General features: G+C 41.2%; 1 protein-coding gene across 2 annotated transcripts in view; it reads left to right on the top strand.

Moving 5' to 3' along the window:
• Nucleotides 1-25815, top strand: part of pik3ap1 (phosphoinositide-3-kinase adaptor protein 1) — a 31153-nt gene extending 5338 nt beyond the window's left edge. For both annotated transcript variants that reach the window (XM_014199451.2, XM_014199441.2), the window contains exons 4-17: nt 668-812; nt 1024-1166; nt 2007-2139; nt 5034-5230; nt 5427-5613; nt 5705-5776; nt 7852-8100; nt 8208-8270; nt 8385-8584; nt 8732-8804; nt 10664-10831; nt 11312-11382; nt 12119-12219; nt 24883-25815. In XM_014199451.2, coding sequence (XP_014054926.1) covers nt 668-812; nt 1024-1166; nt 2007-2139; nt 5034-5230; nt 5427-5613; nt 5705-5776; nt 7852-8100; nt 8208-8270; nt 8385-8584; nt 8732-8804; nt 10664-10831; nt 11312-11382; nt 12119-12219; nt 24883-24997 — 1917 coding nt within the window. In that variant the 3' untranslated portion in view covers nt 24998-25815. The remainder of the gene's footprint in view (nt 1-667; nt 813-1023; nt 1167-2006; nt 2140-5033; nt 5231-5426; nt 5614-5704; nt 5777-7851; nt 8101-8207; nt 8271-8384; nt 8585-8731; nt 8805-10663; nt 10832-11311; nt 11383-12118; nt 12220-24882) is intronic.
• The last annotated feature ends 333 nt before the right edge of the window (nt 25816-26148 follow it).

The raw sequence follows: 26148 nt of genomic DNA, 5'->3' as shown, positions 1-26148 counted from the left end.
CTCTGTCAAGTCGTCCCGGGCCCTTATACCTGCATCTTTCAGGACCTGAACGCTGTAGACCCGATTCAAGAAGTGATTCTCCAATTTAGCAGATTTGACACTGTAGTTTCCTGATCACAAAGTCTGCGGACTCTTTGGAATTGGCCATATAGAATGTTCTCTTTTAGCCTTTTGGGAGGAAAGCTGTTTGCCCTCAGAATGGTATTCCCGTCTTTAGGCTTCTTAAAGATTGATGTGTGCAAACAACCTTTGTCATTTTTACTGATGTCAATGTCCAAACAAATGAATGTTATCCTTGCTGTACTCCATAGATAGTTTGATGTTAGGGTTAATGCTGTTAAGGTATTGGTGGAAGGAAATAAGTTCATCTTCTGAGCCGGACCAGAACAGGCAAACATCATCAATAAGATTTTTTGGTCACTAGCACACACACACACACACACACACACACACACACCTCTTTGTTACTATCATTTTTGGTGTGTGAATTTGTCTGATTATTTCTTGATCCATATCGAGGCACACCCTTAAATTACACTCAAATTATAGTCAGCCAAGGACAACTTTATTTGCAATTGCATTTTTTTTTTAGCAACCTCCTATTAAGCCTAGATTACAATTTCTTCCGGTATCTGATGTCTCCATGATGACTGTACATGTTTTACAGGACCATGCAACTATTTTCATAATCTTTTCGAATAAACTGGACAACCAATTGAAAATGGAGGTGGAGTTTTCCTCAAAAGATTTAGCGGCGAAACGGGTTTTAGGGATTTTGGAGAATGAATACACCATCAGTGTTAATGCGCCTGGTAAGTATGCTACCTTTAGAGACTTTCGATCGCAAAGCTATAGAGGAACATTTAGACCCAGTCTTCTGTTTCACTTATTATTCTATTTCACTATTACATTCTAATTGTGGACATTTCTTTGACCAATGTGAATAACTTGAAGTGATTTGCCTGCCACTATTCTGTACAGTAGATAAAGAATGCTAACCCAGGTAAATGTTATCTTTACCAGATATGCCAGCAGGAGAGATGTCACTCACTCTGCATGGCAACGACTCACCAGTCTGTTTGAGGCCTGTAACATACTACACAGCCATGGGAGAAGTCAGTCGTTACCTTGAACTTGCAGCTGCTCCCATGGACTTTATGTGTCAGGTGAGAGTGCTGAGTATAGAGTAAAAACACAATACTGAAGACTGACAAATTTTGTTTTCAACCCCTCTAAATAATTAATTTGAAAGGGATAATTCACCTAAAATACAAAATGACATATTGGTTTCTTTACCCTGTAAGCAGTCTATGGACAAGGTTTGACAGCAATCCATGCTTTGTTTTAGTTTCCATGGCACTGTTTCCAAATGCTAACATATTATCATTTGTGCCAAATCCAAGTCCTGGTACCGATATTAGAATTTTGTCCAAATCATCCGAAAGTATCTCAAATTCATTGTGAAGCTCAACAAAATCACTTTTAGATGATTTGAACATGATGTATGAAAAACGCTAATATGGGTACCATGACTTGAATGGGATTTGTGCCACAAATGCGAGTCCCTGTTACCATTTACTAGGCTTGCAACAAGCTAAGGTGCTGGGGATGGGCTTAAAATGCAAGCTACGGCTCCAAGCATCGAGGGTTCCATCCCAGTGATAAGCACTCGTTTTGCTATTTTTGTTTTTTCTGTTTTAACCCTATCCCAAACCTTAACCCTAACCTTAACCAGTTGGAATTACTGCCTAAACTTAAGTTTCGGTTTCATTTTTGTGCAGTTTGACTGAACGCTAATATATGGCGAATACGCTGTAATTAAAAGGGCAAAAGAGGCCATCTCCTGTTGCCTGCAGTTATGTCAAATGTCTACATTTTCATTGGAGGCTGCATTGCATTTCACACAGACTAAAGCTTCAAGGAAACCTAAAAAACATTTATGTTTAAATTCTTTAGAACATATTCTATTTCCTTCAATAGTGTGTTGTTCATTTCTATGTTTCTAGGCATTCAATATCACATCCAGTGCCACAGAGTCACTTGACAATATGCTGACAGACTCGTTAAAAGGCAGGATTCCTGCAAGTGGACTTCATGTGTTTGGAATCAGACAGATCGAGAAAGACAATATGGCTGCATGTAAGTGCTTTACATTTTGACCAGAAAATATAATGGAATGATACATTTGCTTGTCTACACACTAACAGTTCTATTGACACAGCTATGCGTGTTTTTGTTGTAAGGAAAAACAATGTGCTAGCTAGTTTCTAGTGAATACTTACACTACATTGTTGTAGATGTTTCACAAGAGAGTAAAGGGAGTGATACAGTTGCGGCCAAATATATTGGCACCATTGCACTTTCCCCTATTTCTTATAAAATAAGTTGACATTTAAACATTTGGCCATCAGACCTTGTAATTGGATTTTCAACATTACATTTTTTTAAACTTAAGTTTACTATTTTAATTGAGAAAATAAAGATAAATGGCTTTTGCCAACATTATTGCCACCCTGGAGCTAGTAATTGGTTGCACAGCCTTTGGCCATGATAGACAAATGCTTCTTGTTTACTGCACCTTTCTACTGGCAATTTGGCCCACTTTTTAGCAACAAACTGCTCTAATTCTTCAATGTTTAAAGGGTGCCCTCCACCAACTGCTGTTTTCAGATCTCGCCATAAGTTTTGGATGTGATTCAGATCTGGACTCTTCGCTAGACACTCCAAAACAGTCCAGCATCTCTTACGGAATCATTCCTGGGTGCTTTCTGATGTGCGTTTGGGGTCGTTTTCCTGGTGGAAGACCCATAACCTTCAATGGGGACCCAGTTTTTGGACACCGGGTTGAACATTGGACTCCAAAACACCTGATAATCTGCTGATTTCATGATTTCATTCAAGGCTCCTAGTACCAGAGGCAGCAAAGCAACCCCACAGCATTATCAAACCTCCCCATATTTGACTGTAGGGAGGTTGTTATTTTCTGTGAATGCTTCATTTGTTTGTCAGTAAACACAGCACTGATCTGTATTGACAAAGAGCTCTAATTTCATTTCATTGGTCCGCACAACATGTTCCCGAGGATTTAGGCTTGTTTAGGTGGGTTTTTGAGAAGTTCAATCAGGCTTTCTTGTGCCTCCTTCAGCATTGCAGTCTTTCTATGATTTGTTTACCAACGACAAAATCAAGCATTCAAAGAAAAAAACACCTACCGTACAATCAAACATGGAGGAGGTTCGATAATGCTGTGGCGTTGCTTTGCTGCCTCTGGTACTGAAAGCCTTGAATGTGATCATCAGATGATCAAATCAAATCAAAGTTTATTTGTCACGTGCGCCGAATACAACAGGTGTAGACCTTACAGTGAAATGCTTCCTTACAGGCTCTAATCAATAGTGCAAAAAAGGTATTAGGTGAACAATAGGTAAGTAAAGAAATATAACAACAGTAAAAAGATAGGCTATAAAAGTAGCGAGCCTACATACAGACACCGGTTAGTCAGGCTGATTGAGGTAGTATGTACATGTAGATATGGTTAAAGTGACTATGCATATATGATGAACAGAGAGTAGCAGTAGCGTAAAAGAGGGGTTGGCGGGTGGTGGGACACAATGCAGATAGCCCGGTTAGTCAATGTGCGGGAACACTGGTTGGTCGGCCCAATTGAGGTAGTATGTACAGGAATGTATAGTTAAAGTGACTATGCATATATGATAAACAGAGAGTAGCAGCAGCGTAAAAAGTTGTTTTGGAGTGCAATGTTCAACCCATGTCTGCAAACTGTCTCTGTTGAAGGTTGTGGGTCTTCCAACAGGATAACAACCCCAAAAACACATCAAAAGCATCCTGGAATTGTTAAAAAAGAAACGCTGGACTGTTCTGGAGTGGTCAGCAAAGAGTCTAGATCTGAATCACATACATAACCTATGGCAAGAGCTGAAAACAACAGTTGGTGGAGGGCACCCCTCAAACATTGAATAATTAGATATGTTTGCTGCTGGAGAGTGGCCCAAATTTCCAGTAAAAAGATGCATCAAGCTCACAAGAAGCATTTGTTGGCAGTTATCTTGGCTAGTCATTTTGATCATGCTATTTGTTTTAAGAACTTAAGTTAACAAAAATGTAATTTGCTCTGCAATGTTGAAATCCAATAATGAGTGGAGACATTTTGTTATTTTAATTTCAACTTATTTTAGAGGAAATAGGGAATTATTTCAGAAAAGCGCAACTGTTTTTGCTTTTTTTTTTTAAAGGGGGAAAAAATACAGACAGTGGCTCTATGCAGAGTTGGGGTCAATTCCATTTAAAAATAGGGGGTTGATTGAAATTCCCTATATATTGAGAATCAAAAGACACTAAAACATAAACAATGAAGAAAAACAATCTTGCAATTTGGGTTATGACAGTGTAATACAGTTGTAGTAAGCAAGGCCAAAAGCCTTGTATTAGTTATTTTCTCATTTAATTATTTGGCATTACCATTTAATTACAGGAACTTTTACAGATTATGCCTTAAATTAATTAGATTGTGATATTACATTTACTCTGACAGTCATCTTAGTTCAGTCGGACGTATATAAATCCATCCTAAAGCAGACAGTTATGGTTATGAAATTGGATAAATGGGACACTTCGAGAAAAATAAGTTCCCAAAATGTGATTTTTTCATTTGACCGATGAACTACCATTCACCTGCTGTAATCATCCACATTTTTTATCTGGCACATCCAAAAATGTGATGTGGGACATGGCCACTGATCACCCAAAAATGTTATCTGGACATCACCCAAAAATGCCATCAAATGATGTCCACATTTTTTTATCTAAGAGTCCAAGAATCTTATCCCCATTGAGTTATGTTGACATCCAGGGATATGATCCAAGGTCCAAAAGGTCAATACATTCTGTGTTCTAGGTGAATTGGGAACATTTCTTTTTTTTATCAAGTTCAACTTATATCCTGAAGGTTTTGAGACTTCAAGAACGTTCATAACGAGTGGAATAGATCACAGTTGACTGTTTTTGTCACTCAGATCAGCGAAAGCAGGAGCTTCCCACTCTGCTTCATTTTGCTGCAAAGTATGGGCTGAAGAAGCTTACCACAGTCCTGCTACAGTGTCCAGGTGCCTTGCAGGCCTACAGCGTGATGAATAAGAATGGAGACTACCCAAATACACTGGCAGAGAGGAGCGGCTTCTCTGACCTGAGACAGTTCATGGACGACTTTGTGGTAAGTCCATTGTTAGTATATTCATTCAGTGATGTGTTTATCTTGTATCTCTCTAGTGTGATCTCAATTTTGGAAAATGCTCTGGATTGCACAACAATGATTTCAAATAACAGCCACTGGTAAATCTTATTGTAGTAACTTTGTGAAATCATATCATTAGTGAAGACGGACTGTGTGCACGATATCTCGTATGTAGGAGACGGCTGACCTGCTGAAGTCTCATATCAATGAGTCCATCTCGGCTGAAGAAGATGAGGATGTGTACGAGTCCACGTTCAACTCCTCTCGAGATATCATCATGAAGTATTCCCTAAACCCCGGGTGCCAAGAAGACATCTATGAGTCCATGATGGGGTTAAACCCAGACTACATGGAAGACCTATGTATGATTAATTACATGAAGTACCATTTCCCTTTGATGATGATGATAATGATGATGGATTACTATAATCTTTGAATATTTATTTCCCTCAGATGAGGACATGGAGAAGGCATTAGGAGAGTCGCATAACCCAGAAGAATTCATACTTAGAAATTTTTTTCAAGGTAAATTGACAAAATACTAATGGTGGGAACCAATATCGATTATTCAATATGATATTGATATCGTTTGATATCGATAAACAGTACATTTGAAAAGTATTCCGAATCCTTGACTTTTTCCACATTATGTTACGTTACAGCCTTATTCTAAAATGTATTAACTGTTTTTTTCTCTCATCAATCTATACACATTGCCCTATAATAACAAAGTAAAAATAGTTTTTTTTATACATTTTTGCATATAAAAAACTGAAATATCACATTTACGTAAGTATTCAGACTTTACGTAGTATTCAGATTTACTCTGTACTTTGTTGAAGCACTTTTGACAGAGATTACAACCTTGAGTCTTCTTGGGTATGACGCTACAAGCTTTGCACACCTGTATCAATCGGGTTCAAGTCCGGGCTCTGGCTAGGCCATTCAAGGACATTCAAAGACTTGTCCCGAAGCCAGTTCTGCGTTGTCTTGGCTGTGTGCTTAGGGTCGTTGTCCTGTTGGAAGGTGAACCTTCGCCCCAGTCTGAGGTCCTGAGCAGGATCTTTCTGTACTTCACTCCATTCATCTTTCCCTCGATCCTGACTAGTCTCCCAATACCTACCGCTGAAAAACATCCCCACAGAATGATGCTGCCACCACTATGCTACACCGTAGGGATGGTGCCAGGTTTCCTCCAGACGTGACGCTTGGCATTCAGGCCAAAGAGTTCAATCTTGGTTTCATCAGATCAGAGAATCTTGTTTCTCATTGTCAGAGTCCTTTAGGTGCCTTTCGGCAAATTTCAAGCGGGCTGTCATGTGCCTCTTACTGAGGAGTGGCTTCCATCTGGCCACTCTACTATAAAGGCCTGATGGGTGGAGTGCTGCAGAGATGGTTGTCCTTCTGAAAGGTTATCTCATCTAAGAAATTTGGAACCACTAAGATTCTTTCTAGAGCTGGCCGCCTGGCCAAACTGAGCAATCGGGGAGAAGGGCCTTGGTCAGGGATGTGACCAAGAACCCGATGGTCACTCTGTCAGAGCTCCAGAGTTGTCCTAACCTTTCAGAAGGACAACCATCTCTGCAGCACTCCACCAATCAGGCCTTTATGGTAAAGTGGCCAGACGGAAGCCACTCCTCAGTAAAAGGCACATGACAGCCTGCTTGGAGTTTGCCAAAAGGCACCTAAAGACTCATACCATGGAGCAACAAGATTCTCTAGTCTGTTGAAACCAAGATTGAACTCTTTGGCCTGAATGGGAAGCATCACATCTGGAGGAAACAAAGCACCATCACTACGGTGAAGCATGGTGTTGGCAGCATCATGCTGTGAGGATGTTTTTTAGCAGCAGGGACTGAGAGACTAGTCAGGATAGAGGGAAAGATGAACAGAGCAAAGTTCAGACAGATCCTTGATGAAAACCTGCTCGAGCTCTCAGGACCCCAGGCTGGGGCGAAGGTTCACCTTCCAACAGGACAACGACCCTAAGCACACAGCCAAGACAATGCAGAAGTGGCTTCAGGACAAGTCTCTTTATGTCCTTGAGTGGCCCAGCCAGAGCCCAGAATGGAACCCAATCGAACATCTTTGGAGAGACCTGAAAATAGCTGTGCAGCGATGCTCCCCATCCCACCTCCTATAGCTTGAGAGGATCTGCAGAGAAGAATGAGAGAAACTCACCAAATACAGGTGTGCCAAGCTTGTAGCATCATACCCAAGAAGACTCCACGCTGTAACCGCTGCCAAAGGTGCTTCAGCAAAGTACTGAGTTAACGGTCTGAATACTTAAATGTAAATGTGATATATCCATTTTTGATTTTTATTAACTTTGCAAAAATCTCTAAAACCTGTTTGTGTTTGTCATTACGGGGTATTGAGTGTTTATTGATGATGGTGTCTGAATATTATCTGAATGCACTATAATTGTCTGCTTATGGGCCCTCAGTGGTTGATGGGGTTCTCATTGTATTTAAACTGGTTGGGTAAGTTTATGTCCCCAGAGCATTCACATCTGGCTCAAGGGGCAATCAACAGTTGTCTAAACTTCACTACAAAATACTGTACTACATTGTACTTTACAAATGATGTGGCTTTTTAAGGGAAACCTGATGCAGGTGTGGCCCAAGTTGTGGCGCATACAGCTAATGAAGAGGTGGGAGACCAGGTGGAAGAACCAGAGGGGTTTGAGGAGGAAGACCCTTACAACATGTGTGTTCAAGATCAAATCTATGACACGGTGGACGAGAATGCGACCTATATCCCAGACATTTTAAACCGTCCACCAGCTCCAATTCCGAGACCTGTAACATTTTCAGAGCCTGAGGAGTCCAAGACCTACATCTCAAGAGGTACATGACTGAACAGCACAAGTGTTCTCCAAAGCTATTAGCTAGCGCATAAGTCGCCAAACCAGCAGTGTATTTAAGGTCCAGGTGAATGACTATGCTTTTCACAGTGTTTTCGGGAAATGAAGAATCAAATCCACAGAGGAACCTCAGAGATATCCCAACAAACACAGGTACATATCAAATTGAACATCACTTGAGATGTTATTTTCCATGTATTGCACATTGCCCTGAATCACAGCGTCTCCACTAATTAGTAAACAATGTATGTGACTCCAAACCTCCAGTGTTGCCTGTGAGTGACAGAGCCGCCACCTCCTCTTCTCACAACCCCTATGCTGGAATGAAGACCCCAGGCCAGAGGCAGCTCATAGCCTTGCAGGAGAAAGTGAAGGTGGGGGTCCTGAGTGTGGATGATGCTGTGCAGGAATTCAAGACCTGGCAGTGTGACCAGGAAAGGAGATCTCACTCTCTGCGCTATCAACAGGTACAGTAGTAGATTATAGTTAATGCTCATATCTCTTGGCAGAACACAAGAAACAGATATTTTCTGTGGCCTGGGCCTAGCTTTTGGGGGTACAATGATTATCTGAAATACTACCTCCATGAATTCAGAAAATATTATTTGTCACAGGAAAATCTGAAAAGACTCCGAGACAGCATTTCCAGACGCCATAAAGAGAGGGAGAAGATTGGGAAGGAGATTGGTAGGCATATTTGGAGACTCTTCTATACTTTTCCTCTACATGTGACAAGAACATACTGTATTTTATAGGTTACTTTAACTGCAATAACAGTACCAGTCAAATGTTTGGACACACCTACTCGTTCCAGGGTTTTTCTTAATTTTTACTATTTTCTACATTGTTAAACTATGAAATAACACATGGAATAATGTGGTAACCAAAAAAGTGTTGAACAAATCCAAATATATATTTTATATTTGAAATTCTTCAAAGTAGCCACCCTTTGCCTTGATGACAACTTTGCACATTTCATTTATCAGGCTACTGAAAAGTGTACATTTTTTATTTTATTGGCCTTTCCTCTTTGACTATGCCTACAATTATGTCAGTCCATAAGACAGCATTAGTGGTCACATTTGATCAGTTGTGTAAAGTACTTAAGTAAAAATACTTTAAAGTACTACTGAAGTCATTTTTTCTGTACTTTACTTTTACTTCACTACATTCCTGAAGAACATAATGTACTTTTTACTCCATATATTTTCCCTAAGACCCAAAAGTACTCGTTACATTTTGAATGCTTAGCAGGACAGCAAAGTTGTCCAATTCACACATTTATCAAGAGAACTTCCCTGGTCATACGTACTGCCTCTGATATGGCAGACTTACTAAACACAAATGCTTCGTTTGTAAATGATGTCTGAGTGTTGGAGTGTGCCCCTGGTTATTCGTATATACAAAAAAAAACGGTACTGTCTAGTTTGCTTAATATATGGACTATGAAATGAATTATACTTTTACTTTTGATACTTAAGTACATTTTAGCGATTACATTTACTTTTGATACTTAAGTATATTTAAAACCAAATACTTTTTTACTTTTACTCAAGTAGTATTTTACTGGGTGACTTTCACTTTACTTGAGTCATTTTCAATTAAGGTATCTTTACTTTTACTCAAGTATGGTGAACATTCCTACAGTCAGAATGCCAATTGCACGCTCCCTCAAAACGTGAGACATCTGTGGCATTGTGTTGTGACAAAACTGCACATTTTAAACTTCTTCGGGATCGGTGTCCCTTCCACGGGACGGTTGAGCTAACATAGGCTAATGCAATTAGCATGAGCTTGTAAGTAACAAGAACATTTCCCAGGACATAGATATATCTGATATTGGCAGAAAGCTTAAATTCTTGTTAATCTAACTGCACTGTCCAATTTCCAGTAGCTATTACAGTGAAAGAATACCATGCTATTGTTTGAGGAGAGTGCACAATTTTGAACATGAAAAGTTATTAAAAAACAAATTAGGCACATTTGGGCAGTCTTGATTGAACAGAAATGTAATGATTCATTGGATCAGTCTAAAATTGTGCATATACACTGATGCCATCTAGTGGCCAAAATCTAAATTGCACCTGGGCTGGAGTAATACATTATGGCCTTTCTCTTGCATTTCAAATATGATGGTACAAAAAAAACAAAGAAGAAGTTAAAGTAGCCTTTTATTGTCCCCAGCACAATGTGCTCCTGTGTAATGATCATGCTGTTTAATCAGCTTATTGATATGCCACACCTGTCAGGTGGATGGATTATCTTGGCAAATGAAAAATGCTCACTAACAGGGATGTAAACTAATTTGCGCACATTTTCTTTGAGAAACAAGCTTTTCATGCATATGGAAATCTTTTGTGCATATGGGATCTTTTATTTCAGCTCATGAAACATGGGACCAACACTTTACATGTTGCGTATATATTTTTGTCCAGTATAAAATCATGATAATGTTACAGTAAAACACTTAAATGGAAATACTTTGGAACATATATGTACTGTATATGACATTTAGCTTATTGTTGATCTGGCCTCTTCCCTGTGAGGTCTGGAGATAAGCGCCCCTTTGCAGAGGAACCTTCACTGGGGCTCCAACATGGCTGTGGAGTGTTCTGTGTACGATCCTGCACCACAGGTCATGGCCGAAACCCCTCCTGTGGCCCGGCCAATCCAGAGAAACACTTGGAAGACTGGCAGTACCTCCAGCACATCCAGTGAGTCTTAACTGTCATTTTCATGTCACTATGATCCTTATGTCAGGATGGCAGTCAAAAATGACAGCTGATGTAGTTTTGATGTTGGATATATTACAAGATGATGTTAGTGTGGATTGTCTTGATCAAAAATCTGTTTTAGTTCTTATAGAATATACTTTTCTTCGCAGAGGTGATGAAATCTGCAACACGTGGTCAATTGTTGTGCTGATCAACTCTGATTATTTCCATATCATCTATGTCATTACGTCTAAAAGATTAGACCGGTAGCTACATTTCTCTCCCCATTATTGTTGCTTTACTCAGCTGCTCTCTCTGAGTCGCCTTCATCTATAGCTATTAATGTGCACTTAAGCCTACTGTCTGAAGAGGGGCATTCATCACATCCTACTACAGGCTCTTAACTCTTCAAGACATTGTTTCACATTTACTTCTGGTGTTTCTTTCCTGAGCATATAGTTTTTACTTTCACTTTCTCAGGTAGTGGCAGTAACAGACTCAGCACACATAGTAACATTAGCTACAGCAGTGGAACTGAGCCTGAGTTTGAGGTAAGGCCAAATTGTTCTTCAAAGCCCAGTTCACCCAACACGCTTTTGGTATATTTCTGTCTTTGTGAATACATGGCTTAGTCAACAAAGCTAAATAGCTTATCCTTATTCCTACATGTAGTTGCTGAGAGACATTAAATCCAATTGAGTCAAATCACCGCAAAAGCATTACGTTATAAACACCTTTGTAATTGATCTAAAGCATCTTGATTAAAAAAAAATCATACTTAGGAAGGCATGTACAGTCATGGCCAAAAGTTTTGAGAATGACACAAATATTAATTTTCACAAAGTCTGCTGCTCAGTTTGTATGATGGCAGTTTGCATATACTCCAGAATGTTATGAAGAGTGATCAGATGAATTGCAATTAATTGCAAAGTCCCTCTTTGCCTTTGCCAGAAGTTAATTGACAGTATGCCAGGGCGGATTGCAGAGGTCTTGAAAAAGAAGGGTCAACACTGCAAATATTGACTCTTTGCATCAACTTCATGTAATTGTCAATAAAAGCCTTTGACACTTATGAAATGCTTGTAATTATACTTCCGTATTCCATAGTAACATCTGACAAAAATATCTAAAGACACTGAAGCAGCAAACTTTGTGAAAATTAATATTTGTGTCATTCTCAAAACTTTTGGCCACGACGGTACTTATTTACAATGTACTCTGTCAATGGCGCTTTTGTTGATAACCTGATTATTAATTATGCTGTATATTGATTTGATCCATGGAAAGGACACAGTTGACCTCCTCCCTCTTCCTCCACGACCTCCAAGGATCACTGAGTCTGCACCTCTACTTCCTCCCCCCAGAATCCCTCCACGACTCCCAGACCGGTAAGCCCTCTCTCTGGATAAGAGAGGCCCTTTCATACGTTCCTGTGTCAGGATCACAGAAACTTGATGTAACTTGATTACAGAATGTAATTGCATGTAATGCAACATGGAATTACAGAAAGGCAACATTGCAGGAGTTAAAAATAGAATCAGTAATATTTTACCTTTATTTAACTAGACAAGTCAATTAAGAACAAATTCTTAATTACAATGACAGCCTAGGAAAAGTGGGTTAACTGCCTTGTTCAGGAGCAGAACGACAGATTTTTACCTTGTCAGCTCGGGGATTCGATCTAGCAACCTTTCGGTTACGGGCCTAACACTCTAACCACTAGGCTACCTGCCACATCGTCATCACAAACAGCAGACTTGCCTTCCGGCACACAGAAATCAACAACAAAATGTAACTTAAATGTATGTCAACTTATGATGCTTTTCTGATTAGACTTTCCCCCACACCAGTGGGCTGCCAGTGTTTTATGTTAATGTAAGCTTTAATGTTATTGTGTTTCCATCTGGAGTGTGACATTCAAGACTGTTGCTTTGTGAGAAAGTGTTAAAGTTCACAGCTAGCCATTGTTACGGAAATGACAGCTGAAAAGTACCTAAGTCCTTGCCTTGGCTCCAAGTTAGAGCAGTTCCGCCAGAGCCATGGCCCAGTGAGACAACAAGAAGCCTGAGCCTGAGTAAAACACTGGGGTAGACGGAAAATCACCATCATAGTACTACAGCAATATGAGTATTATGACAGTATAGAATCACAAATGGTCTAATATTGCAGTTTAACAACCAATGTTACAATATGATGTATTAATGCTGTAATCTAGATAGCAGCTCAATAAAGAGTAATATGAAAACAAGTAGTTTATTTGAGAATATTACATATTGAAAAGACAAGCCAACTTGAGAAACACATCAGTGCGCATTACACACAGTGGTAAAAGTGAGATGACGGAAATGATAAAGGGAAATATTCACTGACTGATGACTGCACTGCCAGAGAGGAAACCTGAAGTTTGAAGATAGCTATATTCATGTCAACTTTCTCTTTATTATCTAAAAAAAAAACTTGTCAAAAGATAGAGAGATGGATATACACTGAGTATACCAAACATGAGGAATACCTTCCTAATATACTGCTCAAAAAAATAAAGGGAACACTTAAACAACACATCCTAGATCTAAATGAGAGAAATAATCTTATTAAATACAATTTTCTTTACATAGTTGAATGTGCTGACAACAAAATCACACAAAAATAATCAATGGAAATCCAATTTATCAACCCATGGAGGTCTGGATTTGGAGTCACACTCAAAATTAAAGTGGAAAACCACACTGGTGGCTGATCCAACTTTGATTTAATGTCCTTAAAACAAGTCAAAATGAGGCTCAGTAGTGTGTGTGGCCTCCACGTGCCTGTATGACCTCCCTACAACGCCTGGGCATGCTCCTGATGAGGTGGCGGATGGTCTCCTGAGGGATCTCCTCCCAGACCTGGACTAAAGCATCCGCCAACTCCTGGACAGTCTGTGGTGCAACGTGGCGTTGGTGGATGGAGCGAGACATGATGTCCCAGATGTGCTCAATTGGATTCAGGTCTGGGGAACGGGCGGGCCAGTCCATAGCATCAATGCCTTCCTCTTGCAGGAACTGCTGACACACTCCAGCCACATGAAGTCTAGCATTGTCTTGCATTAGGAGGAACCCAGGGCCAACCGCACCAGCATATGGTCTCACAAGGGGTCTGAGGATCTCATCTCGGTACCTAATGGCAGTCAGGCTACCTCTGGCGAGCACATGGAGGGCTGTGTGGCCCCCCAAAGAAATGCCACCCCACACCATGACTGACCCACCGCCAAACCGGTCATGCTGGAGGATGTTGCAGGCAGCAGAACGTTCTCCACGGCATCTCCAGACTCTGTCACGTCTGTCACGTGCTCACTGTGAACCTGCTTTCATCTGTGAAGAGCACAGGGCGCCAGTGGCGAATTTGCCAATCTTGGTGTTCTCTGGCAAATGCCAAACGTCCTGCACGGTGTTGGGCTGTAAGCACAACCCCCACCTGTGGACGTCGGGCCCTCATACCACCCTCATGGAGTCTGTTTCTGACCGTTTGAGCAGACACATGCACATTTGTGGCCTGCTGGAGGTCATTTTGCAGGGCTCTGGCAGTGCTTCTCCTGCTCCTCCTTGCACAAAGGCGGAGGTAGCAGTCCTGCTGCTGGGTTGTTGCCCTCCTACGGCCTCCTCCACGTCTCCTGATGTACTGGCCTGTCTCCTGGTAGCGCCTCCATGCTCTGGACACTACGCTGATAGACACAGCAAACCTTCTTGCCACAGTTCGCATTGATGTGCCATCCTGGATGAGCTGCACTACCTGAGCCACTTGTGTGGGTTGTAGACTCCGTCTCATGCTACCACTAGAGTGAAAGCACCGCCAGCATTCAAAAGTGACCAAAACATCAGCCAGGAAGCATAGGAACTGAGAAGTGGTCTGTGGTCCCCACCTGCAGAACCACTCCTTTATTGGGGGTGTCTTGCTAATTGCCTATAATTTCCACCTGTTGTCTATTCCATTTGCACAACAGCATGTGAAATGTATTGTCAATCAGTGTTGCTTCCTAAGTGGACAGTTTGATTTCACAGAAGTGTGATTGACTTGGAGTTACATTGTGTTGTTTAAGTGTTCCCTTTATTTTTTTGAGCAGTGTATTAAGTTCCACATCCTTTGGGTGATGGACCATTCTTGGTACACACAGGAAACTGTTGGGCATGAAAAATCCAGCAGCATTGCAGTTCTTGACACAAACCGGTGGGCCTGGCACCTACTACCATACCCTGTTCAAAGGAACTTCTATTTTTTGTCTTGCCCATTCACCCTCTGAATGGCACACATACATAATCCATGTCTCAATTGTCTCAAGGCTTAAAAATCCTTGTTTGTCCTGTCTCCTTCCCTTCATCTACATTGATTTGAAGTGGATTTAATAGGAGACCAATAAGGGATCATAACTTTCACCTGGTCAGTCTATATAATGGAAAGAGCAGATGTTTCATACACTCAGTGTATATTGAGTTAGAGTTTAACATCAAAAGGCTTTTACCACAACTTGCTGTATATTAGGCAACTCATAGAAAGCTTTTATTGTCTAATTTTATGTTAATTTGCTTCATAAGGTCCATGGTCTCACGTCAGATTCCGTCACTCCTCCGTAAAGATCGTCCCTCAGCCGATCTGTCTTGTAGGATATGGAACTCAAATTCAAACCGCCATTCAAAAAATGAAAACAGTACAAACTGTAACAATATCACTGCGCCCTCATATGACTCTCCATGAAATAGGCAGAATAACTCATAATAATCCTAGAGTATTTAAATTGAAGTAAATGTGACTAAATTACTCACTGAAAATGTACCAAGTATAATATGCTATACTTGTAAATATTATTTACATATAAATAAACAATTATCCAAAATGTGACCAGAGGACAATATTCAGAAAGTATTTCAAAACCCACATAAAGTAGGCTATTTGATTGACAACAATTCATACTTCTGTAACAATGTAAAAATGTAAACAGCTATTCAGAGACTGTTTCAAAATGTAGGTAAACTCTCAATAAGATTTAGTACAGAACAGGTCTGACACAAAATGTAGAAAGACTAGCCTACTTTGACAACAATTCTGTGGATGCAACAAGTACTAGATAGAGACAGATAGAGAGAAGATACAAAACATAACTGTTCAAAGGCAATAAAAGATGCATAGGACAAATTCATATTTCACACTGTCACTTTAGTGTTTGCATTTAGCCTACAACATGTCATGGAACTTCTGGAAGCACAGCCCTACCCTGCAAAGTGGCACAGAACACGTAGAGCACCCAAAGGAGGTTTCTATACATCTCCCACTCTTTACCCTGCATCCATTTGGGATGCACAACACACAACCTCTCTTGCAACCTTCAAACTTCACCTGCTTTCAAATTAGTTACAACTCGGTCCACATGCCCTGGTGCCACACTCTTGGCTCACCTCTTCCTGCCACTGTAGCCATATCCCAAAGTGAATGCCCAGGCTGCATTTTTAATGCCTTCATGGACCAGCGCCTGCGGTTTCTGGGAAGGGGCCTTTGCAGGGTCCACCACACAATGTACGCATTTATGATGGCAATGTTGAGCATCCCCCAAACACATACTTCCACCATTGTGTGACCAACATTGTAATAGCTCAATATCGCTCCTCAAGCTCTGGAACAGATATACAGTTGAAGTCGAAAGTTTACATACACCTTAACCAAATACATTTAAACTCAGTTTTTCACAATTCCTGACATTTAATCCTAGTAAAAATTCCCTGTCTTAGGTCAGTTAGGATCACCACTTTATTTTAAGAATGTGAAATGTCAGAATAATAGTAGAGAGAATGATTTATTTCAGCTCTTATTTCTTTCATCACATTCCCAGTGGTTCAGAAGTTTACAGACACTCAATTAGAATTTGGTAGCATTGCCTTTAAATTGTTTAACTTGGGTCAAATGTTTTGGGTAGCCTTCCACAAGCTCCCCACAATAAGTTGGGTGAATTTTGACCCATTCCTCCTGACAGAGCTGGTGTAACTGAGTCAGGTTTGTAGGCCTCCTTCCTCGCACACGCTTTTTCAGTTCTGCCCACAAATTTTCTGTAGGATTGAGGTCAGGGCTTTGTGATGGCCACTCCAATACCTTGACTTTGTTGTCCTTAAGCCATTTTGCCATAACTTTGGAAGTATGCTTTGGGTCATTGTTCATTTGGAAGACCCATTTGCGACCAAGCTTTAACTTCCTGACTGACGTCTTGAGATGTTGCTTTAATATATCCAAATAATTGTTCTTCCTCATGACGCCATCTATTTTGTGAAGTGTACCAGTACCTCCTGCAGCAAAGCACCCCCACAACATGATGCTGCCACCCCGTGCGTCACGGTTGGGATGGTGTTCTTCGGCTTGCATGCGTCCCCCTTTTTCCTCCAAACATAACGATGGTCATTATGGCCAAACAGTTGTTTTTGTTTCATCAGACCAGTGGACATTTCTCCAAAAAGTACGATCTTTGTCCCCATGTGCAGATGCAAACCGTAGTCTGGCTTTTTTATGGCGGTTTTGGAGCAGTGGCCTCTTCCTTGCTGAGCGGCCTTTCAGGTTATGTTGATATAGGACTCATTTTACTGTGGATATAGATACTTTTGTACCTGTTTCCTGCAGCACCTTTACAAGGTCCTTTGCTGTTGTTCTGGGATTGATTTGCACTTTTCACACCAAAGTACGTTCATCTCTAGGAGACAGAACGTGTCTCCTTCTTGAGCAGTATGACGGCTGAATGGTCCCATGGTGTTTATACTTGCGTACAATTGTTTGTACCTATGAATGTAGTACCTTCAGGCGTTTGGAAATTGCTCCCAAAGATGAACCAGACTTGTGGAGGTCTAAAAAAAATAAAAATAAAAATAAAAAGAGGTCTTGGCTGATTTCTTTTGATTTTCCCATGATGTCAAGCAAAGAGGCACTGAGTTTGAAGGTAGGCCTTGAAATACATCCACAGGTACACCTCCAATTGACTCAAATTATGTCAATTTACCTTTCAGAAGCTTCTAAAGCCATGACATCATTTTCTGGAATTTTCCAAGCTGTTTAAAGGCACAGTCAACTTATGTAAACTTCTGACCCACTGGAATTGTGATACAGTGAATTATAAGTGAAAGAATCTGTCTGTAAACAATTTTTGGAAAAATTACTTGTGTCATGCACAAAGTAGATGTCCTAACCGACTTGCCAAAACTATAGTTTGTTAACAAGAAATTTGTGGAGTAGTTGAAAAACAAGTTTTAATGACTTCCGACTTCAACTGTAAGTTCCTACCACTTTTAAAAACAACTCCAAAACCCCTGCCACTGTCACTTTAGGCCCAGGCTGTGTGGTACAAGGATGGTGGGACGTAGGCGCCCCTCTCGGGTGTGCTCTCCCTCTTCCCCTCCGCTCTCTCTGCTTCCTAATCTCCCTCCCTCTCCATCTCCTCTTCAGTCTCCTCTTTCTCTCTACCTCCAGTCCCCTCTTCCTCTCTCCCTCCCTCTCTCCTCTTCACTCTCCTTTTCCTCTCTCCCACTCCACATCTCTACCCCTCCAATCATCTCTAACTCCTCTTCCTCCCTGCCTTTTGCTGCTGAGCCCTGACTCTCCACATGACTTCCCTGACTTGCACTGACCTAGAGGAGCAGAGTAACAGAGGAAAAGGAGAAGAGCAACAAATAGAATACAATTGTAGTCAGGAACATCAACTTTCTCTCTCCCTCACACTGTCTCTCTTCCTTCCTCTTTATTTTTCTCAACCATACACATACTCTCTTCCTAATAAGGGGTTTCCATAATAAATTGTGTAATAGAGTTTCACTCTCTCTCTCTCTCTCTCTCTCTCTCTCTCTCTCTCTCTCTCTCTCTCTCTCTCTCTCTCTCTCTCTCTCTCTCTCTCTCTCTCTCTCTCTCTCCTCCAATCAACTCTTGCTTTCTTGCCTGCCAGACTAACTACAGAGTTTGCCAATGTTAGCTGATTAGTTGTGAAACTGGGCCAGTTTCCAAAGTAATTGCATCGGTAGAAACAGGACAAAACAAGCTACATGTTAGCTGGCTATGTAAACAAATATCCAACTCATCATATGAGCTCCAATGCGTGGGCATCTACTACCCTAACACGACAGCTAAACTGTCAAATAATAGTAAAACGAGACAATGTATAGCCTATGAATATCTGCACCTAGCAAACACGACAAACCATAACCTAAACCCAACATATAAACACAAATTACTCTAGCCCAGTGGTTCTCAACCTGGGTTCGATCGAACCCCAGGGGTTCGGTGAGTCAGTCTCAGGGGTTCGGCGGAGGTCAAGACACACACCCGACTCATATGATTCGTGATGACACGCCCCGCTTGGCCATCATTGGCTGCAGGTGATCACGCAACATCGCTTGGCCTATCTGTGCTGCAGGGAATTTGGCGCGCTCAGTAGTCGAATTGTGACTGTCGTGATGGTACGTCGTGTGATTTCTTTCTTAATATTTTAATCCCTTCATACTAACTATGTCGAGCAAAAAAAGAAAGTGGTCGGACGAATATGTACAATATGGATTCACATGTATAACGGAACGTGATGAGAGTCAGCGTCCTAACTGCATGATTTGCAATGCCAAGTTGAGCAATTCTAGTCTAGCACCGGCAAAACTAAGAGAACACTTCCTTAAGCTGCATGGAGATGGACAATACAAGAACACAACGCTCGCTGAATTCAAGGTGAAGAGAGCCAGATTCGATGAAAAGGCTACTCTGCCTGTTCTCGCCTTTGTACCCATCAACAAACCGATCCTCACAGCATCGTACGAAGTTGCTTACCTGATCGCAAAGCAGGGCAAACCACACACCATTGGTGAAACACTCATAAAACCAGCTGTGTTGAAGATGGCGAATATCATACTGGGAAAAGCGGCTGAAGTTAAGTTATCCCAAATTCCTCTTTCAAATGACACCATTAGCGACACAATAGAGGACATGAGCAAAGACATCTTGGCTCAAGTAGTTGCAGATCTGATTTCAAGCCCGGCAAAATTCAGCCTTCAACTCGACGAGACCACAGACGTTTCCAATCTAAGCCAGCTTGCTGTATTTGTGCGCTATGTGAAAGACGTCGTGATAAAGGAAGATTTTTTTATTTTGTAAGCCTCTTACGACAACAACTAAGGCAGCCGATGTGAAGAAACTTGTGGATGACTTCTTCAAAGACAACAATCTTTCGTGGGATATGGTTTCTGCAGTTTGTTCGGACGGAGCTCCAGTCATGCTGGGAAGAAAGTCTGGTTTTGGTGCGCTAGTGAAAGCCGATGCACCACACATCATTGTTACGCATTGTATTCTGCACAGGCATGCGTTGGCAACAAAAACCTTGCCTCCAAAACTGGCAGAAGTATTAAAAATTGTAGTGGAATGCGTGAACTATGTGCGAAATAGTGCTCTGAGGCACCGCATCTTCAGTGAGCTGTGTAAAGAAATGGGCTCTGAATTCGAGGTACTTCTGTACCATTCTAACGTTCGGTGGTTATCCCGGGGACAGGTGCTGAATCGTGTTTTTGCCGTGCGTGTGGAATTAGCCCTGTTTTTGCAAGAGCACCAACATCGTCATGCAGATTGCTTAAAAAATTCTGAGTTCATTCTCATTTTAGCGTACATGGCTGATATCTTCGCAGCTCTCAATCATCTCAATCAACAGATGCAGGGCGGTGGAGTCAACATCATCGAAGCGGAAGAAAACCTGAAGGCTTTTCAAAAAAAGCTACCGTTATGGAAACGACGAACAGAGAACGATAACTTCGCAAACTTTCCCCTGCTGGACGACTGTGTAAGTAAGATCGAAGATGTATCTGGAATCGGAGACATTTGTGTACCCGCGGAACTGAAGCAAGCAATTGCCACGCACTTAGATGAGCTTGCAAAGTCTCCCGACGGATACTTCCCTACAAGAGAGTCATATCCAGCATGGGTGAGACAGCCGTTCACGTTTAGTGTTGAGACAACAGATGTCAATGATGAATACCTCGATGAAATCATTGAAATTCAGCAGAGCCAGGTTCAACAGCAACTCTTCAGAACAACAACGCTCTCAACGTTTTGGTGTCAACAAATGGTAACGTACCCTGTTATTGCTAAGAAAGCTCTGGAGATTTTCATACCGTTTGTTACAACATATCTTTGCGAGCAATCCTTTTCGAGGATGCTGAACATAAAAACGAAGAAAAGGAACAGACTTTGCTGCGAAAATGACATGAGAGTGGCACTTGCCAAGGTGAAGCCGCCCATTTCTGAACTGGTCTCTGAAAGGCAACAGCAGAAGTCACACTGATTTGCAGTAAATATTCATTATTATGTTTTTGTTTTTGTGTGAAAATCATGTTTTAATGGTTTTGTTCTTTGAACACTGATGTTGATGCACGGTTCATTTTGTGCACCAGTAAAATATATACCTATGTTTTGAATTTTATTTTTCCAATTAAGAAGGGTTCGGTGAATGCGCATATGAAACTGGTGGGGGTCAGTACCTCCAACAAGGTTAAGAACCACTGCTCTAGCCTTTATTTCGGTGGCAAGTTAGCTGGTTGTCTGTATGGCCAGCTAGTGAAAGTGACTGAGGTTGACACACCCAATTTTACCGCTACAAATAACTTTTCTTGCCCGACAGACTAACTAGTTAGCTAGCTAGCTATAGCAAGAATTCAAGCGCTACTGCTGATGTGCTCGCCTGTACCAACCAAGTTATCATGACATGATGGGATTTGCTAATCTGAAATAATCCCCAAATTTCAAAGCATCAAACATCGACAAGACCAAACATATATCTACCGTTTACTAACTTCACTCACCTCGACACCATCGCTTTTCAAAGTCCAAGGACATGTGCAAATCCATATCACCAACCAACATATATAAAGCCTCTTTCACAGTGAAATGTCGTGACTGCTTCGGCGCCGTCATTTTGAGAAATGAAGTAAGAAAAACTTTGAAAAGTAAAATGACAGCATACCTGGTTTCTGGTTGATGACAACAGCAACGCGAATACAATAGCAAGTTCATTTTGCGATATTATTGTTTAAAAAAACATAGCCGTTGGCTGCTGCTATGGTAATTTAAAAAAAACACTATCGGTTCTAAAAGGTTATTAAAAGAGGTTAAATGACCTTGAAGTTGTAGACCCACATATAAGAGGAACTGACTTCAAAAATCAGTCCGTAGATCAGCATGTTTCTCCGTGATCGTATTGTTGAGTCAACTGAGCACAGTCAGCCGCTGACTGGAGGCTACCGCAATGACTCGTGGCAGAAGAACAACTGCTTCATAAAAACTCATAATGTGCAAGCTTTGGCACTACTAGCCACAATAGTAGCTTGCTAGCTATCTTTTGTTGGAATATTCAACATTGTCTGTGCAGCGCTAAGTAGGAAGCCGGTTGGTTAGCAGCATCCTTTCTGTCAAAGATGATTTAATTGACTGGCTCCGCTTACGCATTAGCAAGCTAATGTTAAAGGACACATTTATGTTAGCTTTCATGCCATAGTCAAACTTAATACTGCTCCCAGTCGGTATTAGATATAATGTCGTGGTCCGGCCTGTCTGTGGGGGAAAAAAACCTGTGCTTACCTAGAATACCACATTGGCTCACAGAAAAAAAATTGTCCTTTTTCAAATGCAATTGTCTTTTTGTCCGTTTGTTTTAGACCATTACAAAACAACATTTAATAAGGTACATGACTAAAGATCACTTTTCAGCATTGCCTGCTCCTGAGCGTTCTCACTACTTAGTAAAACGTAATATTGTAGGGCTTCCCTCATGCCCCTTTTCATGACACCTTGACGGTGCTAGCAGCCACGTGAGTGAGTGAGCGCTAGCTAGCCGACCAGAACATTAAGCTTGCCAAGACCAACAGCACAAACAAATGGACTATACAGTACCAGTCAGAAGTTTGGACACACCTACACATTCCAGGGTTTTTCTTTATTTTTACAATTTTCTACATTTTAGAATAATAGTGAAGACATCAAACTATGAAATAACACATATGGAATCATGTAGTAACACAAAAAAGTGTTATACAAATCAAAATATATTTTATATTTGAAATTCTTCAAAGTAGCCACCCTTTGCCTTGATGACAGATGTGCATACTCTTGGCATTCTCTTAATCAGATTCAGACTGATGGTGATGGTGTTGATGTGAGCCATGACCAGCCTTTCAAAGCACTTCATGGCTACAGACGTGAGTGCTACGGGTCGGTCGCCATTTAGGCAGGTTACCTTAGTGTTCTTGGGAACAGGCACTATGGTGCTTAAACATGTTGGTATTACAGACTCGGACAGGGAGAGGTTGAAAATGTCAGTGAAGACACTTGCTAGTTGGTCAGTTCATGCTCGCAGTACATGTCCTGGTAATCTGTCTGGCCCTGTGGCCTTGTGAATGTTGACCTGTTTAAAGGTCTTACTCACATCGGCTGCAGAGAGCGTGATCACACAGTCTTCCGGGACAGTTGGTGCTCTCATGCATGTTTCAGTGTTATTCGTCCTGTATGCTCGTGTCACTGGGCAGCTCTCGGCTGTGCTTCCCTTATTAGTCTGTAATGGTTTGCAGGCCCTGCCGCATCCGATGAGCATCGGAGCCGGTGTAGTACGACTCGATCTTAGTCCTGTATTGATGCTTTGCCTGTTTGATGGTTCTTCGGAGTGCATAGCGGAATTTCTTATAATCTTCTGGGTTAGAGTCCCGCTCCTTGAAAGCGGCAGCTCTAGCCTTTAGTTCAGTGCGGATGCTGCCTGTAATCCATGGCTTCTGGTTGGCGTATGTACGTACGGTCACTGTGGGGACGACGTCATCGATGTACTTATTGATGAAGCCAATGACAGATGTGGTGTACTCCTCAACGCCATTGGAGGAATCCCGGAACATATTCCAGTCTTTGCTATCAAAACAGTCCTGTAGCTTAGCATCTGCTTCATCTGGCCACTTTTTTATTGATCTAGTCACTGGTGCTTCCTGCTTTAGTTTTTGCTTGTAAACAGGAATTAGGAGGATGGAATTATCGTCAGATTTGCCAAATGGAGGGCGAGGGAGAGCTTCGTATGCATCTCTGTGTGGAGTATAGGTGGTCCAGAGTTCTTTTCCATCTGGTTGCAATTTAACATGCTGATAGAAATTTGGTAAAACTGATTTAAGTTTCCCTGTATTAAAGTTCCCGCCTACTAGGAGCGCGACCTCTGGGTGAGCGTTTTCTAGTTTGCTTATAGCAGAATACAGCTCATTCAACGCTATCTTAGTGCCAGCCTCTGACTATGGTGGTCTAGTGGAATGCCTTATTATCACCTGAATATCGACTCAGAGTAGCAGAACTACTTTCGAGCTATCCCATTACCCTTTGCGATATACGAGACAGATCAGAGCAGGCGGAATTGAAGCGCTATCTGACGTAAGACAATGGCCTTGGTCATAATGCAGTTTGAATGTCTATGAGCAGTTATTAGCGCCCAATTTCTCCATTGTAATGGATTTCTCATAAGCAGTTAAATATGCATCATGAAGAGGGTATTCATATGTAGTGTTACCATTTATTCTTCTTACTTGTAATGAAACTGGTCTGGGTATATTTCTGTTGATAGTTCTGTGAATTTTGTATGTCAAACGAAATCGTTTGGGTAATCCGAGTCGATGTGCATTTTAAAACTGCCAACCACAAAACCAACCCGACCCTAATGATTGCCAAACAACTGCTCTCATGGATCTTTAACCTAGATGTAAGTTTAACTGTGTCATAACCCACATCCAGTTACTGCTGCTGACATGACTGTTTTCTTAATGATTATAAAGCTGAGACTTACTGGACTAACTGTGAAACAGACAATCAGCTTATAAGGGGTTCTACAGAATGACACCTCCACAACACCTTGACTATTTTAATAATTCCCCTGAGAGACACGCTCATTTGAGATGACTGAAAATACTGTGTGACTCACACGAATACACTCTGCATTGCTTAATCTCTGTTTAATTTGCCATGCCAAGTGTAACAACCGTGTTGTTCTCTGTTATACATTTTAGGGCTTCAGAGAGTTTGTTGCAGGAGCGTTACACATCATGCCCCACTCGAGCACTTCCTAAAAGACCAACTCAGAGGACCACCTTTCCCCCTCCCATACCCCGGAGAGCACGGTGACGCACATCTCTGCTGTATCATTTTGAATGTCTGCCCTTTAAAATGAATATCAATGTCTAATCAGGCAGTATTATTTATTAGTTTTATTTTTTTGGGGGGGGGGGCATAAAAGACTGTAAAAACACCAGCAAATCATTTGCAATCAGTTGATTTTTATTTTGAAATCTGTTCCAAATTATTCCCATGCATAATAGAGAGATATACAGTATGTGATCATATACACATGTAAGCAGGGTTTGAAATGATTATGTTTTAGTCAATTATTGTATCTGTTTGGGCTTCTTGTGGTCAATTTGCAGTCTATAAATTATGTGTAACTATGTTCCCGGCCCCCTGCTCAATAAATCTAGTTGATGATCGCTGAATCTAGTTGATGATCGCTGATTTATATCAACATCAGACATGAAGGTTTGAGTGTGTAGAACAGAAGCACATAGAACATGATCATCAAGTCAGTCAATTCAGGAAGTAAACTGAAATTACAATTTAAATGGCCAATCTTGGATTCAAACAACAAAGCACACCACGTCACTTTTTAGGTGAACCACTGAGAGATGGGCCTGTAGAAATGTAATAAAAAAAAGGGAAAACATTTTGTATGACTTCTTAATAAAATTAAAAGAAGCCATTCATTTCAAAAGTTTTTATTTGTTTAGAATTTTAGATTTCAATCATTTTCAGAATTGAACTCTAACTGACCCCAACCCTACCATAGACCCATTGATACTGTACATGGATCTTGTAATAACTGCATGCGTTAGAATTGTAAAGGGTTTTCAACAAAGTGATCAAATAAAGATTGTGTTTGTTATTATCAAGCTTGTGTAACGCTTTTGGTTTGGAGACGTAGCGGAGTCAGGCGCAGGACACAGGTTTGAGTGCAAAAACAGTCTTGTTTACTCAAAAACACCATCAAAAATCTCCAACAGCAAACTAACAGGGTGAGGAGAAACACCTCCAACAACCACTGACAAAGAACAATCACGGACAAAACAGAAAGGTAAGCCAGAGGGTTAAATAAGGAACATAATAAGGGAATTGAAAACAGGTGTATAATCAAGACAAAACAAAACGAACAGGGAAACATGGATCGGTGGTGACTAGTAAGCCGGTGACGTCGACCGCCGAACGCCGCCCGAACAAGGAGAGGG

This window comes from Salmo salar, chromosome ssa01 (genome assembly GCF_905237065.1).
Source record: "Salmo salar chromosome ssa01, Ssal_v3.1, whole genome shotgun sequence".
Taxonomy (NCBI): Eukaryota; Metazoa; Chordata; class Actinopteri; order Salmoniformes; family Salmonidae; genus Salmo; species Salmo salar.
Note: the sequence above shows the minus strand (reverse complement) of the source record. Positions and strands in the feature narration are given on the sequence as shown.